This window comes from Emydura macquarii, unplaced genomic scaffold (genome assembly GCF_026122565.2).
Source record: "Emydura macquarii macquarii isolate MOO-44397 ecotype Brisbane River unplaced genomic scaffold, CSIRO-AGI_Emac_v2 contig_1119, whole genome shotgun sequence".
In the NCBI taxonomy this organism is placed as follows: Eukaryota; Metazoa; Chordata; order Testudines; family Chelidae; genus Emydura; species Emydura macquarii.
The window spans coordinates 1,797,081-1,816,301 of record NW_027131256.1 but is presented as its reverse complement, the minus strand read 5'-3'; the positions used below and the strand labels follow the sequence as shown (position 1 = coordinate 1,816,301).

Here is a 19,221-nt window from a genome sequence, read left to right as displayed (position 1 = left end):
GATTATTAAAGGGGATAATGCGCCTCAGGTGCTGCTGGGCAGACAGAGCCTTGACTGAAGTTGTTTGATGGACACTTCTCTACTTGCTCCAAGCAGCCAGGACAGGAAACCCCACAATCCTAGAATAATAAATCTTTTGTTTCTTTTTTAAATTCGAGAGTGAACTAAAACCATTTAGGCATCCAGGGCTATGTGCTGTATTATATATCTCCAGGGCTCCCCACACACCTCAGACACACTGATTCAAAGGGGCAACCCAACATCTTACTTTAACAACACAGTCTCCCAGCCGTCTTGCATAAAGTGCTGTGAAGCAGTTACACAATAAAGAAGTCAGATGCGAGCCTACCACAGTGATGGGCAAGTTACAGAAACGTAAACTGGCCACCGGATAGGAAGCATGAGGCGCACTATCAACTGGTGACTTTACACTAGAGGCGGACTTGACTCCTTTCGTTTGTTAACAGCAGTCACCCAGGCCAAGAGCCACAAAGAGACATAAGCACTACAGCAACTGATTTTATGCGCCATGCCGCCCAGTGGAAACCTCAGCCTTGTTCTAGGCACAGCAGGATGTAATGCAGAGGGAGAGTTAGGGGCTTAAGAAAGGGAAGCTCAGAAGCCAGCAGCCGGAGCAGGAAGCTGCTTAAGCTAACAGGTAGGAAAGGACCAGGAGAGGGGTGTCGCCAAAGGGAGTTAGGCACCAAACTCTGGGCTGACGGGACTTGAACTGGGATTTCTCATATCCCAGCACAGGTACCTGACTCCTAAGATATTGGGTGCTCTTGGGTGGCTCTTTCTGGTCTCTCTCTCAATCACGCTCATTGAAGCTGTTCCACTGTGTAGACATAATTTTTGGAGTAGTCTTGAACCCAGCTCTCCCACACCCAAGGGGAGTGCCCTGGCTCTGGACTATTGGGTATTCTGTAGACCATGTATGCGTACATACAGGCACAAGTCCCAATATTCCCAGCCCGGTCAGTCCTGACCGTCTGTTGGGTGGGGTAGGCAGGCTTTGAATAGGCCTACCAGGTGGGGCCCCACAGGGGAATTAGGTAGGAGGGAATACCTGGTCTGAGAACCCCACCGGGGCTTAGGTGTGAGCGAGGGCACCAACCAGCTCAGCGGCAGCAGAACTGAAGTCAGCGGTGCACCTGCCCACCAATGGAAACTGAGGCTACGTCTACACTGCACGCTCCTGTCGTTGACATGCAGCATATGTCCTCGGGCGACAGGCAGCCCCGCGGCACGGGTTGAAGTAGCAGGGTAGACGGTGAGGCAAGCGGAGCGCAGACATGCCTGAAGGCTGTGGGTCTGAACTCGAGTACATGCCTTACACAGCTCTCTACCAGCCCAAGCCATGCCTTCCTGTCTACACTACTACTCTTAGCAGTGTCGTGTCCTGCTGCCTCCCTGCTGCTGGAGCTTTTCCCCGCTGCAGAGAAAGAGTCTGGCCTGAGGGAAAGGCTCTGGCAGGGCGAGACAGTGGAGAAAGGCTCTCTCCTGCCAGAACTTTTCACTGCCACGTGTAGCTCCACACAGCAGTGTGGACACGGTGTGCTTTTCAGTGTGGCCTGTAACCACGCGCATGCTGCACAAAGTGGTGTGGAGTGTAGACGTAGCCTTCGGCGCCATGGGAAATTAGCGGCCTACAGCATTAGACAGGGTTCGGCAGCAACTGAGAGGGGAGTTGAGGAGCTGAGTGGCATAAAGTGCATCTTAGGTGCATACAGTGGCAGTGAGGCACTAAACGTCGTCCTTCCAATAATTGTATTCCTCTAGCTTTCTCTCTGATTGGTCAGGCACCTCAGCACACCAGAGAGAGATGCCAGGGCATAAATCAGGAACACCTGACGACTCCACAGATGGGGAGGGCACTGCCTGGCAGGGAAGGCCTGACTGGAGTAGCTGGGACCCCAGGTGATTACCTAAGTAAGAGGTCAGTGGGAGTTTTGGGTGATTGGCCCCTCTGAAAATTAGGCCATAAAGGCTCAGCTCTAAAAGATCAGCACCATCAAGCCCCTGGGAGTGGTGGGTCCTCAGCACCAAACAGGATCTGGCCCTAATACAGTAGCTAGTAGGTAAACCAGGCTTCAGCACAGCTTTAGGTTTATCATCATCCACAACAGGATAAAGGATAGGCACTTTGTTATTTCATTTCCTTTTTTAAATGTTCTATGTCATAGTCAGAGAGTTTAAGGCCAGAAGAGACCACCAGGTCATCTGGTCTGACCGCCTGTCTATCACAGGTCACCAGCAACCACCCAGCACCTGCACACTAAACCCAACAGTCGGAATTAGACCAGAGCATCACAATCCTGTGCCAGTCCGAGAAGCACACAAAAGAATCATTTCAGGGGCAATTGCGACATTTGCCAGAGGACATGTTGTCTAAAGGTTTATGATCAGCACTCTCAATTATCTCATGGAGATTGATTTAAGCTTAGGAAGCGTTCAGTATAATGTCTGGGCCGGATCTTGCTCCCATGGAAACCAGTGGGAGTGTAGCTACTGACTACTGGGAGCACACGAGCAGATCCTATTCATTTTATTTCCTGTACTTTTATCACCCAGATGTACAGGAGTGCTAATGGCAAAATAAAACCAGGTGAAATGTAACGCACATCCCAATGATTTCAGAAGGACAGACTAAGATGTAGGGATAGCAGAACAGCGCTGGAAAGATCTGGGAGCCAAGTTACACAGTACATGATTTGTAAAGGTCTTAATAATAACAAGCCAGAACACCTGGATCGTTAAACGAAAAACATCAAAGTGGGATTGAGGCTCCTCAAGACCGCCAAGCTGGTTCATAGTAACTGAGAAAATCACCTTCAATCTAATTCTCCTGAAGGAATCAACTGGGATGAGGAGATGGAGAGCACCTCCCTTCCTGAGCCCTACTTGTACACTGCTATCTACATCTCCGGAGAGTGGCACAAAGTAAATACACTCCCCAACGTGAAGTCCACAGTGGTGGTGCTAGACTGAGCAAAGAGACCAGAGCCACTCTGACATCTCTGGATCATGAGCGTAAGGTTGGTGTGTAGCAGGCCAGATCAATTCCACAGTCTGATAATAGTGTATTATAAGAATTGTTAATTGTGACGTTTAAGCTTGAAAGACCACTAACGGGTTTAAAAATGTTACCCTGGTTTCTTGAACCATAATTCTTCCCTGCCCATGGCACTTGTAATACTGCACTTGTGAGATAAATATTTATTTCTTAAAATAATGTGTTGATTAATTGAAAATCATAAAAGTGCAAAGGTTTAACAGCATGGCCTTGAGACAGATCTAGTGTGTGCAAATTTCTGTGCAAGCTTCCACAAATCGCTCTGCCAAGTCCCCTCAGTCCTGATCTGCAGCATCCCAATTTCAGTCCTGGGACGTCTTGACTTCAGCAGCTCAGTTGTATAAATTATGTGGAGGTTTTGCCGGGTGTGCAGATGTTTATTAGAGTTTTTGATGACAGACCACCAAATGTATGGTCACTTGTCTAATCTAGAGTTGAACGCAGCTCTCTAGAGGTAAGGTGAGGTGCTAATTCACTAATTTACTGAGCACCAAGGCCTCAGTATTGAGACCACAGCCACAGAAATGGGTTGATTATTAATATAACTTGTGTCAGTTCCTAACCCGTTTGTAAGCTACTCTTCAGAAACTGTAAATCAGTTCTTTTAAGGCTGGTTGGCAATAACTTCTTTCCAAACTATACCCCGCAGCTTCCTGCCTGGTGTGGATGTCACTGGCGATGTCCATTTGACAATGCGTAGGCGTTTCCTAGGTGCTTGTGATGGAATCAGGGTCCTTGTCAGTATAGAGTGGGAATAGAGATGAATTAGATGTTAACATGAAAATAAATCCTAGAAAGAACCAACAGTCAGTGGCTGGCCTGAAGTATTTGCTGGGTTTGCCCTCCCGCTGGCCTACATTATGCTCATAATTTCAATTTACCAATATAAAAATTCTTGATCTTACATTGTGTCTGGAACACTCTTTGGACAAGTATTTTGCATCTGTCAACCATCTTCACAATATTGTCAGATCAATAACGCTACTTAGCAAGTTGCACACGGAGATATTAATCTATCTCATCCTTTTGTCACTTCTCCGACTGATTTTGTAACTCCTCATTTTCTAGTATTCCAGTCTACTCAATTAAAATATTGTATTTGGTACAGAAGCTGCTGATAGAGCTTTAACTGAACCTAGATTTCCTGATCATGTTGCAGTTTTATTTACTGGCTTCCAACAAGATTTCATTTTAATTTTATAATACTAACACTTTATATTTCTCTAGCCACTTTCACCAAAGTGCCTTACAAACATTACCAGAAGAAGAAGAAGATGTAAATCAGTTGTAAAGCATTTTCTATCCAAGGATCTTAAAGTGCTCCACTACTCAGTTAGGTTAATATCATTATCTGTATTTTACGGATGGTGAAACTGAGGCTCAAAGGGCCTTGTCTACACTGGCATTTTTTTCTGAAAAATGTCCCCAGTGTTGCTAACAATGTGCAGTGCATCACTACGAGTGGTGGCAGTTGTGAAAACCCTAGCGTAGATATGGTAATGGAGAATGCTAACATTGTGTTGTGTAGACCAGGTCTACGCAGGGTTAGATGACAAGGTGCTTTAAAAGCCAACGGCTGCCTGGAGTCCTGTTTACACTACGATTCCCTTCGTTGCTGCTGCCGGTGGAGTTGTCCCATTTTTAGCAAAGGTGGAAGTTTTTGTTTGTTTGTTTGTTTGTTTGTTTATTTGTTTAAAAGGCTAATGTGGGCTCAGCCAAAAAGATTAAATGAAAGCTGGGAACACCATGTACCCTAACTAATAAATTCTCATTATTTTACCTGTGCTTCTCCTATGTAATATTAAATGCTTCCCTTTCCCCAGCTGCAAACTATACACTATCATTAAAAGTGTTTACACAGGTTGTTTGTTTGTCACAAACTAATAAAATTCTATCACTAGGCATTGGCAGACCTAGTCCCTTCTGGCAACCTATGATCATCCTGGAACCCTTTTCATAGTAAAAAATTCCCACCCGTGTAACTAAAAAATGGATCTAGTTACACCAGTGTAAACTCTTACTATAGATGCACTTTAACTGATTTATGCTGCACTTAAACTGATTTAGCTTAAAGCATAAATGGGTTGAATTGCTATTTAAACCAATTTCAGTATATATACATTAGGGGTTTGCCCCCATGTAATCAGATTGATTTGAATGGGTTTAGTTACACCAGCACATTTTATAATATAATAATAGACTATGGCTCAGAGTGAGACCAAGAGAGATTTAAAAAACATGTTGGTCCTTGAGGGCCAAAGACTGCAAACATTGTTTCATGCAAGAAATCCATTGACTTCGGTAGGAATACTTGATTTACATGAATAATTCTTACTCACATGAAGAGAGGTTTGCAGGATCAGGCGGTATAGCAATAGAAATGTTCTTTTCTGGCGGTACCAGATTTAGAATTATAGAATCATAGAAATTTAGGGCTGGAAGAAACCTCAAGAGGTCTTCTAATACATCCCCTGCACGTAAGCAGGGTCTCTCCATCTTTCTCTGTGCTTTTCCATCTGAAAAAAACATCAGTTTTCTGTAAAGACAGATATAGATAGACCAGGACACCTCTGCCCAAGGGAAACTAGCTAAGCTGATATTTGATATAAGAACTCAGTCTGAAGAGGGAGGAGGGAGAAGTGATGGATGGTTTGTAAGGAATTACTTGACTTGGGCCTGTAACAGAAGCTCTTCAGATTTTCCCCGAGATCTCGTCACAGACAGGAATGTCCTTTGAATTCCCACCTTTTCCCATTTCCTGCAGATGGAATAATTTTGTATAGAAAGAAAGAAAGAAAGAAAGAAAGAAAGAAAGAAAGAAAGAAAGAAAGAAAAAGAAAAAGAAAGTGTTTGACATTCTGTCTCTTTTCTAAGACTCTCCTGTCTTGGAAACAAGTTCCTGAATTTTTCCATATTATTGCATTACCTGCAATCTTAGTTCAGTGTGAGTAATTCACCTCCCTGCAGGAAGAGTTTAACAGGCATGACAGCAAAAGCTCACCAATTCAATAAGATAGAGATTATTACAGAAACAAACCACTCTTGTTCGCTCACTCTTTCCTCAAGAATGAATGGTCAAAGTTGGATGAACTTGACCAACACAAACCTAGTCTGAGCTCCCACACTGTTCTCCTGGTTCCCATCTAGACAACTGAATCTCCTTGTCTCTACTATGTCACCTTATGACAGCAATAGTGTCCACTCTGTGGCCAAAGTGTAGGGGGAGCACAAACGTCCTGGAGATTTCATTTTCATTATTTCCTCAAATAATCAAATACAGTCTATCACAGTCTCAGCCACTTCTGCTCAAAGACACATTCAGAGCTTTCTATCTAACACTTAGTTCTAATACATCAATTGTGATCTCCAGATCATAGAGGGGTGGCAGATCTCATCCCCATTTTACAGATGGACAAACTGAAGCACAGAACGGCAACTTGACCTGCATGAGGTTCCACACCAAGTAAGTGGCAGAGCTAAGAATGGAACTGAAGTTTCCCAACTCCTCTTCCCACGCTGCAGTTGCCTCACCACACACTATCAGACAGGTCTTAACCAAAACTCAACTCTAAACAACCAAATCTGGAAACATATTTTGCAGCTTAATCTCGTGGAGGACAGGTCCATCAATGGTCCAAGATGGTCAAGGATGCAACCCCATGCTCTGGGTGTTCCTAGGCATCTGACTGCCAGATGCTGGGACTGGACGACAAGGGATGGGTCACTCAATAATTGCTCTGTTCTGTTCATTCCCTCTGAGCCATCTGGTGTTGGCTACTGTCAGAAGACAGGATACTGGACTAGATGGGCCATTGGTCTAACACAGCATGGCCATTCTTATGTTCTTATTTAGAAACTATATACAGGTATATATGTCTAGTTGTGTATTTACATGATACACACATTCACATACATGAATATGAATGTATGTATAATGGATATACATAAAAATAACAGATATGTGGTGGTTATATCTCTACGGTCATACGTGGAAGCATGTACTCATTTTTCTAGGAATTACATTTGCCCTGGCCTTTTGACTCTCTTACCTGCTTTCTGCCCGCTATTCCCTCTTGGCCAGGATTACTTCCCAGTTCTAAAGCTCTGAACAGTTTTAAGATGGATGCTGTTTGTTATCCTTGTTATTTTCGACATCCTCGCTTTCTCCTTTCCTCAAAGTCTGGAATTTCGCCCATGAAATTGCATGATGCTAACGTGTTGGACGGCAGTATTCAGTCCAGTGGCCTGTTTCAGATGAATATCGCATGAACACTCAGATCCAGGCATACGAGCTTTAGACCATTGGAAAAGAGCTGGGAATTCCACCCTCACCAAGGGTGCAAAGCGTTTATCTCTAATCTTGGTTGGACACAAGTCATCGCACCATAAAATGATGACAGTGTTGTGGACAGAAAGCTTTTTTAGATCTTTCTAAAATGTATTATTTTCTCTCCCTCTAAAGCCCCACAGTAACTAAGCTGCATGCCTTGACAAGAAGAAGGATATGAAATCATGGTCCAATCTGACAAAATGTAAAACTCTCAAACATTTCTCCGATGTTTTTTTCTGTAAAATATGAGGCACAAACAAGATCCTGGAGGACTGTGTAGCATCACGGTGTTACAGGCATTTGCTTAGGGAAACGTGCACATTTCACTGGTGAATTCTCTACTTGTAATATGGCTATCCTAAAGAATAACAACGCGTACCACACCAGTACAACCTGCCTGTGTATATCTCTAAAAGTACAGCTGAGGCATCTGAGAGAAAACCTGTGTTTCAAAGGGGAATCCAGATTTCAGAGGTTATCAGTCACTATGAAAATGTCCGCACAAAAATTCAGGCACAAACTTCTGATGAGCAGATGAGCCCACCAAACTCTCATCCCAATCTGCTACTGTCACTTCGGGGGCAAAAGAGGGCTAATGAAAGACACGGCTATAAATGCGGGTGAATACATTATACAGGAAGGATTGGGCGGTACAGTGGTTAAGACACAGTACACAGTGTAGGCTACAGACACCTAGAAACCAAGAGACACCAGGGATGTGTGTTCATTGTTTCACTGTCTAAAACCCGTCCAGGACTGGGCATTGCAGAGTCTGATTCAGCCCAACCGTTGGTTTTCCCCATCTTCAAAATGCAGAGAATTTGTACCCACTTCCGAGGGGCATGGGGAGCTCTGATGCACGGATGGTTGCGGCATGCCCCGCTGGAAGGCAGCAGCCGAGTGCCCAGTGTCATTGGTGATCGCGCACTAAGCGGCCGGGATAGAAGTAACCGGGTCTGCGGGGTCATTCCTGGCCGGTCACGGCCAGACCCCGACAGCGCTTAGTCTGCAGCTCTGGAGGGGTCAGCGTCACGGGACGGGACCGGGGAGACGTTGGTCCCCCCGGAGGCGCTGCAAACTCTTGGCTAGGAAGGGGCCGCAGTGTGGGAGAAGGGCTGGGGGGGGGGGCAGCAATAGTGGGAGGCTGGGGGGGGGGGGGGGGGGGGGGGGGGGTTGTGAGGCTCTCACCCGGGCTGCCTCGGGTGTTGCTCTTCCCTCTGGCCGCCTGCAGCTGCTCCCCGCCCGGGCGCACAGCCAGCCCCCACCGGTTACCCCGGGCCGCTTTCTGTGCCCGATCACCCCAGCCTGCGGGGATCTCCGCGCCCGCCTCCTGAGGCCCCGGGCTGCCGCCTCCGTTAGCTCCCGGCCGCGGGGGCAGCTCCGGGTCCCGATTCTCGGCGCTGGCCTGAGCCGGAGCAGCCGAGGGCTGCGTCGTCGTGTCCTGGGTAGCCTCGGGGCAGGGCGCAGCCGGGTGCAGGGGCCGGCCCGCCCGCTCGGCCCAGCCGGCCACGGGACCCGGGGGAAGGGGGGACAAAACACCCGGGGCAGGGAGCTCGGTCACAGGCACGCATCCATCCTCCGCTCCGGAGACGTGCCCGGCTGCCGGGTCTCTCACACACACACACTCACACACACACACACACACTCACTCACACACACACACACTCACACACACACTCACACACGCGTGTGCACAGGCTGCAAACAACCCCTGCCGCCCCGGGGGCCTCTTCCCCGAGCAATCCGGTTCAGCCCCACGCCGGTTCCCAGCCCGGATTCCTTCCCTGGCCCGTGGGGATCCAAACCCCGCTCCCGGCTCCGGGCGGGCCGGTCTGGTCACACGGCCCCGGTTCCCCGCAGCCCCGGCCGAGGCTGGGATACCTCGGGCAGAGCGGCGCGGTGGCTCCGAGCCGCGGGCATGTCTCCGGCTGGTTCCGCACAGCCGGGCCGCGGCCGCTGCGCTGTCTCCCGCTTCCAGAGCCGGGCGGCTCCGGCCGCGTTGGGCGCCCAGCTCGCGTTACTGCTGCATGCACACGGCAAGGGCTGGGCTGGGCTGGCCGGGAAGCCCCGGGCTGGGTGTTTTCTGTAGCCGAGAGGGGAAGGGGAAGCGGCGTGTGCCGAGGCCCGGCTCCCGGGTTCCCCGCAGCACGGCGTGTGTGCAACCCGCTCCGAGAGCCGCACGAAAAAGGCGCCTCCAAAGACCGAAAACGCGACGCGGGGCCAGATCCGATTCCGGGCCACGAAACCCGCCAGCGACCTAAACACACCCAGCCGCACCCCCGCTCAGACACCCCCGGGAGAGGCGCGCACCCCCAGATATCGCCCTTTCAAAGCAACCCCCGCTCGCCCGGATAACTAGGAGAACAAAGTGGCGGTGAAAAATGAAAGGAGTCCCAGGCAGGCCCGGGTTCAATGAAAGGCCGGTCCATACAGCCAGGCACTGCGGTGTATTGCCCTGAACGATGATCGCCGTCTTTTACCCTCCACTTACCTATAATGGGTTTAACATTCTCGAGACCCAGCTGTGTTTCTTTCATTTCGGTGTAATAAAATACAAGTAAACCCTGAGCGACAGTGGGAAACTTTAACAAAAATTAGCTTGAAAGTATGGAACTTCTGGGAAGGAATAATAATAATAAGAAGAAGAAGAAGAAGAAGAAGAAGAAATCCATTGTCAGCGTGCAAAATCCTCGCTGGTTTTTGCTGTAAAATTTGGTGCAAACAGTTGTGAGTTTTATCGTTTTTATTTAGCTTCTAAACCACCGTTTGAGATGTATTAAAATTTTAAAACTTTAGCTTTAAAATGTGCATTTGATTGGTAATTGTTTCTGGTAAAATAGGCACGTTATTTGGTGTCATATTATCTGTGTGTGTGTGTGTGTATACATGTATATCAAAATCTGTTTTGCAGCAAAGGAAAACTGCGGGAGATTCGGATTGAATGAAGTGACTCTGCAAATTGCGCTCTCCGATTTTTTAATAGTTTGACTTCTACCCTAAGAACGATTTTAAAATCTGGTCCTGATTTGCTTTGCTTTGCTTTATGAAAAAGGCTCGATTTGCCTCCCGACGTCTCAGAGGCTCGCAGTTGTGCTTACCCGCTCTCCACGACGGCGCTTTGGGGTGCCCCTCTTTATTCCGAATTCATGCAGAAATGGCCACGTTACGCGGTCTTTAAAAACGCGTGTGACCTCCAATAAAGGGTATTAACTGGAAATTAATGCCAAAAAAAAAATCCTGAAAGCGCGCAGATCTGACAGATTATGGGGGAAGGAGTTTGTTTGTTTCATTTTCCTGAGGAATAATTTGTAAACTGGATTCACTTCTTTTTTTATTCTTGTCTTTTATTCTTGTCTCATTGCTGGGGCGCGTTTTCTCCAGCTGGAATTCCCTAACCGTAAAACGTTACCCAGGTCTCTTTGGGTTACAGAGGGAGAAGAAATGGCTGTTGTTGCAATTCGGATTACTATTATTAATCATTTTAAAAATTCCTTGGGAGCTGGGGGAGGGAGCAAAGGTCTCTAGAATTTTCTATATTTCCCACCTTCCTTTTTCAAACTTCCTTTGACAATTGGAACCGTTTGATCCGTGACTTTCCGCCCGACTCTCCTCCTGGATGTGAGAAAGGCGGTCTGTATGGAATCGTGCAGAAATTGTACACGCACCAAAATTACGGGTTGGCTTCCCAAAGTCCCGTGGATCTGAGTACGGGAGGCACTGATTTTTTTTTCAGCGATGAACAGAAAACTCGACCCGTTCCCCACAGACACAGAAAGTCACTTGGAAATGACAGAGAATTTCCTTGCGCCCGTAACGGTAACAATCACCGCAGTCAGAACGGCTGGAATCACAGCTCAAGAGACGACGTAGCCGCAGAGGGCCGAAGGCGACTGAACTCATAGGAGGGTTTTCATCCGGTAAAAGGACGAGTCTGCACCCCACGCCTATCCCCGCAGCCCGGCTGTGAGCTCCGTGCGCCCCGCCGGCATTCACAGCACACGGGATATTTGCTTTGCCAAATGGGAAGTAGGCAGGAGTCAAATCACCCGGGATTTGCCGCTGAATTTTTAACTCGCGGGCAAATCTCAAATTAAGTCACTCTCTCCTCTCTAGATATATTTAAAAAACCTAAAACTGGCCGGGAATTGTTCGTGCCCTTCGCCTAAGCGGTCTGCTTTCCAAACCGGTCCCGGAGGGCAGGCGGGCAGCCCTCAATGGCGGGGTGCAAGTCTTCGCTTTGCAAGGACGCCGCGTTTGCACGCACCGCTCTCACTTCGTTTCACTTCCCGGGCTGCCAGGCTCCGGGCGCTAGCCGGGAGCTGATTCCCCCCGGCCGCCCAGCGCAGGGCAGGGCAGAGCAGAGCTGCCCGGGAAAGGCACGGCCAGTCCCGCTCCGAGGCGCACGGCAGCGCCTGGCCCGGGGAAGGGGGCTAGCTCGGTCCGACCCCTCGGCGGGCTGCGACGGGCCTGCCACCCCACCGCCCCCGCCTCGACACTTAGTTGCACCTCGCCCCCGTGGGCCTCCCCGGGGTCGGGGCCCGGCTCTCCGGCGAGACTCCGGGCGGGTGCACGGCGCTGCCCGGGTTGGCATTTGACCCCGGCCCGCGGCTCGCCAGCTTGTCGTGCTCAGTCACCGCTCAGCCGGGCCGGCTGCAGCTTTCCCCCTGCTGCCGACAGCGGCTCGCCGCCCGCGGGCTGGGAGCTCGCCTCCCCCCCCCGGAGGAAACCCCGGCGCCCGCGGGAGCAAAGCGGGGGAAGGGGCAGAGCGCGCCGGGGAGCAGAGCGCGCTCGCCCCGCGGCATCACCCCCCAGCCCCGCCCGGGAGCCGCTCGGCCAGGGCTCGGTTCTCCAGCCGGGCAGGACGCGGGCAACCCGCGGGTCCCCAGCGAGCCAGCGCAGAGCCGTGCCCAGCGCGCCGGCGGCCGCAGAGCGGGGTCGGGGGGGAGGAAGGCGGGTCACTCACCGAGGTGGAGGTCCAGGCACTGGGTCGGGTCTTCGTGCTCCCCCAGCGGGCCGGCCGGGCTGAGGCTCTCCACGGACAAATCCAGCCCCTTCTCCTCCCAGTCGCGCAGTTTCCTCTTTTTATTCGTCCCGATCAAGGCTTCCACCGAGAAGGCGTGAGCCCGGGAGCTGAGCGCCACGGCGCATCTCCGCCGCTCGCTCATCGTCTCCCCCCAGCCCGGCGCCGCGCCCGGGGGCCCAGGAAGGCAGAGGCCGAGCCCGTCGCCTCTCTCCCCAGCGGCGCCCCCAGACGAGCCCTGCGTCCTCTGGAGGGCTACATGGGGCGGCGGGCCGTGCAGGAGCCGGGCCGGGCGGTGCGGGCAGCCCAGGTGCTCGGCGCTGGCTCAGAGGCGCTGCCGGCTGGATTTCATCTTCTGGTGTTTTTTCCCCCCTCTCTGCCTCTTTCCTTCTGCCTCCCTCTGATTGAGCCAAACTTCTGGGCAATTTTTTTCCCCCCCAAGAGTCAGGCAGGCTGCTCGCGCCTGTCAAAAGAAGAGGGGGGGAAAAAAAGTCCCCGGCCAATAGGAGGCAGGGAAGGAGAGAAACCCAAAAGCCGCGGCCCAATGAGGAGCGGAGAGAGGCTCGGGCTGAGGGTTTGGCCGGCTGGGTCCTGGCGGACCGGCCGCAATTAACTCTTTGCAGAGCGGAGCCGAGCCGGCGAAACTCCAGCTCGGAGCGCAGCGAGGTACCAGCTCCAAGGCTTCGCCAGCCCCCTGCGCACCCGCTCGCCGGGAGTGACTCCGGCCCGCGGAGCAACCAGCGAAGTATTTGGAGGGGCCTTAAACCTGGGACCTGAAGATGAGGGGCCCTGGGCAGGACGTCCTCAAAGGCCGGGCTCTTGTCTCGGGTGCCGGTGTCTTGGTGGTTTCCCATTCACAAGCAGCGGCCGGGCGTTGGACCCGTTTCCCCTCCGACTGATCCGCTCTCGAAGTGATTTGAGACCACTCGGGCCGCGAAGTCGGGGGTCCACGCGACTGCGCCATTTTGCCCTAGCTTTAAATAGATTTAAACATCTGCTGCCGCTGGAAATATTTGGATTTTCCATGTTCTTTTGCTAGCGTGTGAGGTTATCCTGCGAGAGGAAACCACCGCTGGCCCAGGCACTTCTCTGGGTACTGAGTCAAACACTGGATTCTGGATGTTAAGACAGCAGCATTTGAGATGTATATACACAGAAATAAACAATATTATAGATCTGTATATAATATAATATAATATATATATAATACAGATCTATAACACAATATAAAATACAGATATATAACTATAACACAATATATCATATATATAACGCAATATATAACACAATATTATATATCTATATAACCCTACAGCTAGTGAGTTCGTAGTCAAAAGAAAACCAGCTCTATTTATCAAGAAAAAACTCTTTGTATGTTTCCACTAACGTATCTGAGCAAGGAACATTTTCATAGACAGACAGACAGACAGACAGACAAGACAGACAAAACGTTAAACATTTTATGAAGTAAATAATAAAGGAAACATGGAAACTCCATCAACACAAAAATACTAAATTAGCAAGCTGAACAATATAATTTGCTTTTCAGCATCAAACGCATTAGGAGGCAAATGTAAGAGACATTTTAAAGTCGGTACCGGCTTGTTTTATTTGCATGTATGTGTTTCCTGGTAACCGAAGAGGGGGCAGGGGCACGGCTGGCCTGGAGTTGTTTTCAGACTACGGGGAAGGTCTGGGTGCGCGTAGCACAACTTTCAATCGGCGTTTGCGAGGGATGCGCCATGCGCCCTCCCGGAGACGTGGGCAGAAATGAAAACGTTGGGGGCAGCCCTGGCTGAGTTGCTCGCCCTGGACACACACACACACACACACACACACACCATGGTGTGTGTGTGTGTGTGTGTGTGGTATCAGAACGGCTTTCCCAGCTCGCTTCCTGTAGGCCTCGGGCAACGTTCAAACAATAACCTCTGCGCGGAGCAGGTTTTTAGATACAAGTCGAGGGAGGTGCGATTTCAACAGCTAAGTGACACGGGGCCGCTCAGTGCAATGGTCCTGGGCGGGACGTGGCCTGCTCGGAATTGTTTGTCTCCAAATATATGGCTTTTGACAGCTCACGTCCACACGGGCCGGGACCTCGGGCTCGCCAGCAGCGATAAAGTGGGGGGCGCCGGGGTGCGCGTGTTCTCGCCTTTCCCTGGATCCTTATGCCAACCGGGGCTTCACACAGTCCCAGCTAGCTCTTGTTCCAAAGAGGCCAGTGGGAAGGGAAGATCTGAGGGGACTCTATTTAATACTAATGAATAGCTACCTTCGTAGGGAACTGGAGCGATCAGACTTCTTGAAATACGCCTGGTCTCCAGGAATTTTCTCTCTCCAGCTAATGGAGAAGAAATGTCCTGGGAACCGATCGCCTGAGTTCTGAACGCCTGGTCGCGTTCTTCGGCGAGATGGAGACCCCCCCCCCCCGGACCATTTCACAGGAGTGTCGCTAGCCAGGAGGTAGATTTGAGGGAAGGCTCAAGAAAACACAGACTCCCCGGTGAAGTTTAGCAAAAACGGAATCGTGTTTGAAAAGCAGGATACTGCAATCAAACGCTGGGCTTGTGTTCCCTACAGACACGTTTCCCAGCCGTAAACAAAAGTGTTGGTCTAGCGGACGGACAATAGTTTTAAAATTATCGATCCATTTTCATTCTGATTTTAAGACGTATCGATTATTGTGTGTGTTTGTTTGTTTCTCTGCAACGTGCCGTGCAACCTTTCCTTTCAAAGGTGCTGGTACAAGAACAAGTTTATTTAATACAATTTACAAACCCCCGAGCATATATACAAGACAGCCCATAATTACCCGTTAATTAGAGATCCAAAGAGCCACAAAGTTTGTCCAGAATTGAGAAGGAGCAAGATTTTCAGATACTACATTTCGTTTAGTGAAGTTCTTGGGAAATTTGGACACAATCAGGACATATTAAAATTCAGGCTGTGTTTTACATTTCTCAGTTTGAAGATGCAGAAAGAGGTCACGATTCCCTGGTATCACGGTGAGCTGTAGATTTTACCTACGTGATACAAATTCGTACTTCTACTGAACGGCGAAAATGTGTCAAAAGTTGTGATCAACAAAACCCAACCTGTTAGCGGCTGCTCGTCGACTTTAAAAAAAGACCAGAACAGAAAGAAAGAAAGAACGAAAGAACGAAAGGAAGGAAGGAAGAAAGGCCTCTGTTCTCTGAAATGTAGCCACCGTTAAAACAAACACTGTCCTCTTGCAAAGATTTCTTCTTGCGTGTTAATAACGCGGGTCCTCGCTAATGAGAAGCAAACATAACGTGAAAATCTCCACTCATTCTTAAAAGGCTAGGGCCAAATCCTGGTGCCTTATTCACACCACGACGAAGTCAAGGAGTCAAACTCAGTGGAGTTGCACCAGGAATTAATATGGCCCAGTGGAGTTCTGCTCGGGTGAACTAAAAGAGCAGTATTTGGGACCAGTCTCTTGGTTACAGCTGTGTAAATCTGGAGTCACTCCGCTGAAGTCGGTTTGGAGTGACTCCGGATTTACCCCAGGAACCGATGTCAGAATTTGACCTTCCGTCATTAAAAAATAATGTATCTATCTCTTAGGAAAACCCTGATCCTTATTCAAGGCGAATAGCCCTGACGTGCCGGAGCAGTCCCATTGTCACGGAAACCGCTCCGCCGAAGAAAGACCTGAGGTGGCAGGGTCGGGCCCTAGGGTTTAGAAAGGAATCAGCTTCCCAGTTGTCGCCGTGCAAGCCTGAATATACTTGTTTATACATGGCAATAGGAATCCAAGAACTACATGGGGGTGCCCGCTGCGGGGTGGGGGAGCTGCGCAGATGTGCTGCTCTCAGAGGCGGAAAGGAGCCGGTTTCAGCTCCAAACGAGAAACGTGAACTGGACTCCTCCTGCCAGCCCTAGCCCGGGGATTTCTGGAGCTAGTCATTGAAAACAAGGTTAAAGCGAGTCAGCGGGTGTGGGCCGAAGGCTGCCTTATAATGTGAGCGAATGATTTACGTGGCTTTAATTCCATTTAGATTGTCTTTAAAACGGATCGGAGTATGTTTAAACCGGCGCTAGTTTAAGAGGCGCGATTAATTTCAGAAGAATTGCAGTTTGCCCTGGGAATGTCCAGAGAGGTGATTTTCCTGTTCTGTGCAGGCCCATTGATTGTGCCCGTAAAAAAATACGCCTGCAATTGCTTTTTATGGTCTGCACAAACGGTATTGTTATTTATGATGAACTAATTCCTTATTAGAACCCGCCCGCCTTTTACACCCGACTTCTCCCGGGTCGGAGTCAGGCTCGGGGCAGCGAAGCAGGGCGAACCATTTACAGGCTCGAGCGTTTTTAAGTGGGCTTTGTTTGTTTTTTGCAGAATAAAAAATCTCTATGAGTGTTTTAACCAAACACCCATGCCAGCCTCTTAAACCGGCCAGATGTTTGCCATAAACTGGCAGGTTTTGCCTCTGGGACTCGAAATAAAATTTAACTACTTTCACCCTGTAATTATTCTCTTAGCTCTCCCTCCATAAATTTATCTGCTTTCTATCAGGAGAGAGAGGGGGAAAAAAACCCGGTTATACACTTACACTATAAAACCAGCCCCCACTTTCCCTCCATTCCCAGGAGTTCTGCCCTGTGTGCTCCGGGCCCGGCGGTGCAGCGCCGCACACTGTGTCCTGCTCGGTATCGGCCTTTCTTTTGTTTTCGGGGCGAAAACTAAAAACCCGCAAAGCAACGCTCACCCAGGAGATTTCCTTCCGCAAATGCCTCCCTGCCCCGGCCACAGGCCTCCGGGCCGTAGTGCTTTAGGAGCGGACACCCTTCTGGGGTTAAAATCGCCCCTGACCTGCCCCCAGCTCCGGGCGTCGCTGCCTCCCGGTCAGTTCATACCCAACCCGCTCCCCGTAAGCGTCCAGACGAGCTTTGCAAAGACCCCGCTTTGCAGACGACGCCCGGCTGGACAAGGAAGGGGTTAACAGCCCCGCCTGTGGCTGGATCTCACGGTCACCCGGGGCAGCGAGCGGCTCTCTTTCCCTGGTAAATCTAAAACTGCCCGGCCCCGGCTCTCACGCACCGTGTCTGCGGCGTTATAAATCTCTTTGCACAGAGTCACGCAGCCGCGTCCACACGCTGCTTTGCACATTTTCTGCACCTGATCTTCGCAGCCCAGTCCTACACAAACAGCTCGCACACAAACACACGTCGGTATACACAACCCCCCCAGGCACACACACATAGGGATGTCTGGCCCGGCGGCTCTTCGGTGGCCTGGCTTTCTTTGGAAACTCGCTGCCTGCTTCTGCGGCGGGCTCTGGTGACAGGTGAGCCCGTGCGGCCGCTGGGCTGCCTCGGCACAGAAAGGGAACTCGCCGAGCACTGCAGGGGCTGGTTACAGCGCTCGCGGGTGCTAAAGCGGCCAGTCCGAAAGCGATACGGGTGCCAAAGTCTGGCCAGGGGGTCTCGGCTTCTCTGGACCCGCGGGCAGGCCCAGGAGGAAGAGAAGTGTCTAATCCGCAGTTTCAGTTACCCTGCCCGCAGCTCACGGGCTTGCTTGTCTGACAATTGCCGACACACCGGAGCCCAGGCTGGAAAGGAAGCGAACGCGGGGCGTTGCGTTCTTCGGACAGTATCTGCGGTTGTTTTTATGTTTACATGGGGGGCTCCTACCTCATCCGCCGCGCTCCTGGGTGGCAGGTGTGTTTGTGTTTCCACGGAGAGGAGAGATGGTAGCATGCATTTTGAGAAACCTCAGCTGTCGTTTTCTACATAAACTTCAGAAGAAAAGAGGCAAGACGATGAAGAAAAAGGGGAAGGTGGAAGCCTGGAAGGATCAGGATAAATTCAGAGCAGAAGCGAGGTACAAGTAGGTTTACACCTGGCAGACCGTTAAACCGGAGCTATAGCTTACGTCGGGTCTGTTCTGACAGCAATAGCAGGAGTACGTGTGTGTGTGTGTATGTGTGTATAGGGGTGCATGTGAATATTTATTTCTGCGGTCGGTTTTTTAAACATACATAATAATCAAGTCACAAAACGAACTGGAGGGTTGGGGGACAGACGCAGTTTGCTCGCTCCTGTGTGTAAACAGAATATTTTCAGTACCTAACAGACAACATAAAATAGTGTAATCGTTATCGCGGTGGCCGCATCACTTCAATGGCGCTGAGGCTGCCCTGGCTCGATGGCAATTGGGATAAAACGATTTTCACTAAAACAATCCGAGATTTTGTGGCTCGGGGGCGGTTGTTTTTTGGATAAAATGTGACAACTCCGGAGCAATAGCGCGTTGCTGGAAGCAAGACGTTAAACGGGTTTGAATAAAGGCAGTTTCTGTACGTCCGATAAACCATAACAACGGTGCGAGGGGGTTACACTGGCTGAGTCAGTGGGTGAAACCTGCGCTCCGAGAACCCGGGAACCCGAGGGAAATGGCCCGTGTCTGTGCAGACGGCTGAACCTTCTCTGCGATCTTTTCACCCCGTAGCAGACCCACGAAGCGCACAAACAAAAGCCTGTCGCTTTCTGGCGGGCAAGCTACATTTACACGCCTCAAGACATAGTTTGCTCGGGTGCTCCTGTTCTAAATCCCGAGCTCCTTTGCTCAGTCCTTAGACAAACGCCCGCTGACCGCACCCGGGAAGCGAGCTCTGCGGGGTTCGACTTGCAATTCGGAAACGGCAACGCGGAGCAAAGTCGGAAACCGGTTCGAATCCGCCCCGCTGTGCGTTTGTCTGTTTGTTTGTTTGGGGGTTTAAACGTCTTGCGGGGTGACCGTGTCCGCGTGGACGTGCTCCCCTCCTGTGG

At 50.4% G+C, this 19,221-nt stretch overlaps 1 protein-coding gene across 1 annotated transcript in view; it reads right to left on the bottom strand.

Moving 5' to 3' along the window:
• The window catches only part of TBX15 (T-box transcription factor 15), a 116,342-nt gene extending 103,771 nt beyond the window's left edge, over positions 1–12,571 (bottom strand). Inside the window, exon 1 of the mRNA XM_067546365.1 lies at positions 12,370–12,571. Within this exon, the coding sequence (XP_067402466.1) occupies positions 12,370–12,571 (202 nt within the window). The remainder of the gene's footprint in view (positions 1–12,369) is intronic.
• Positions 12,572–19,221: the final 6,650 nt, after the last annotated feature.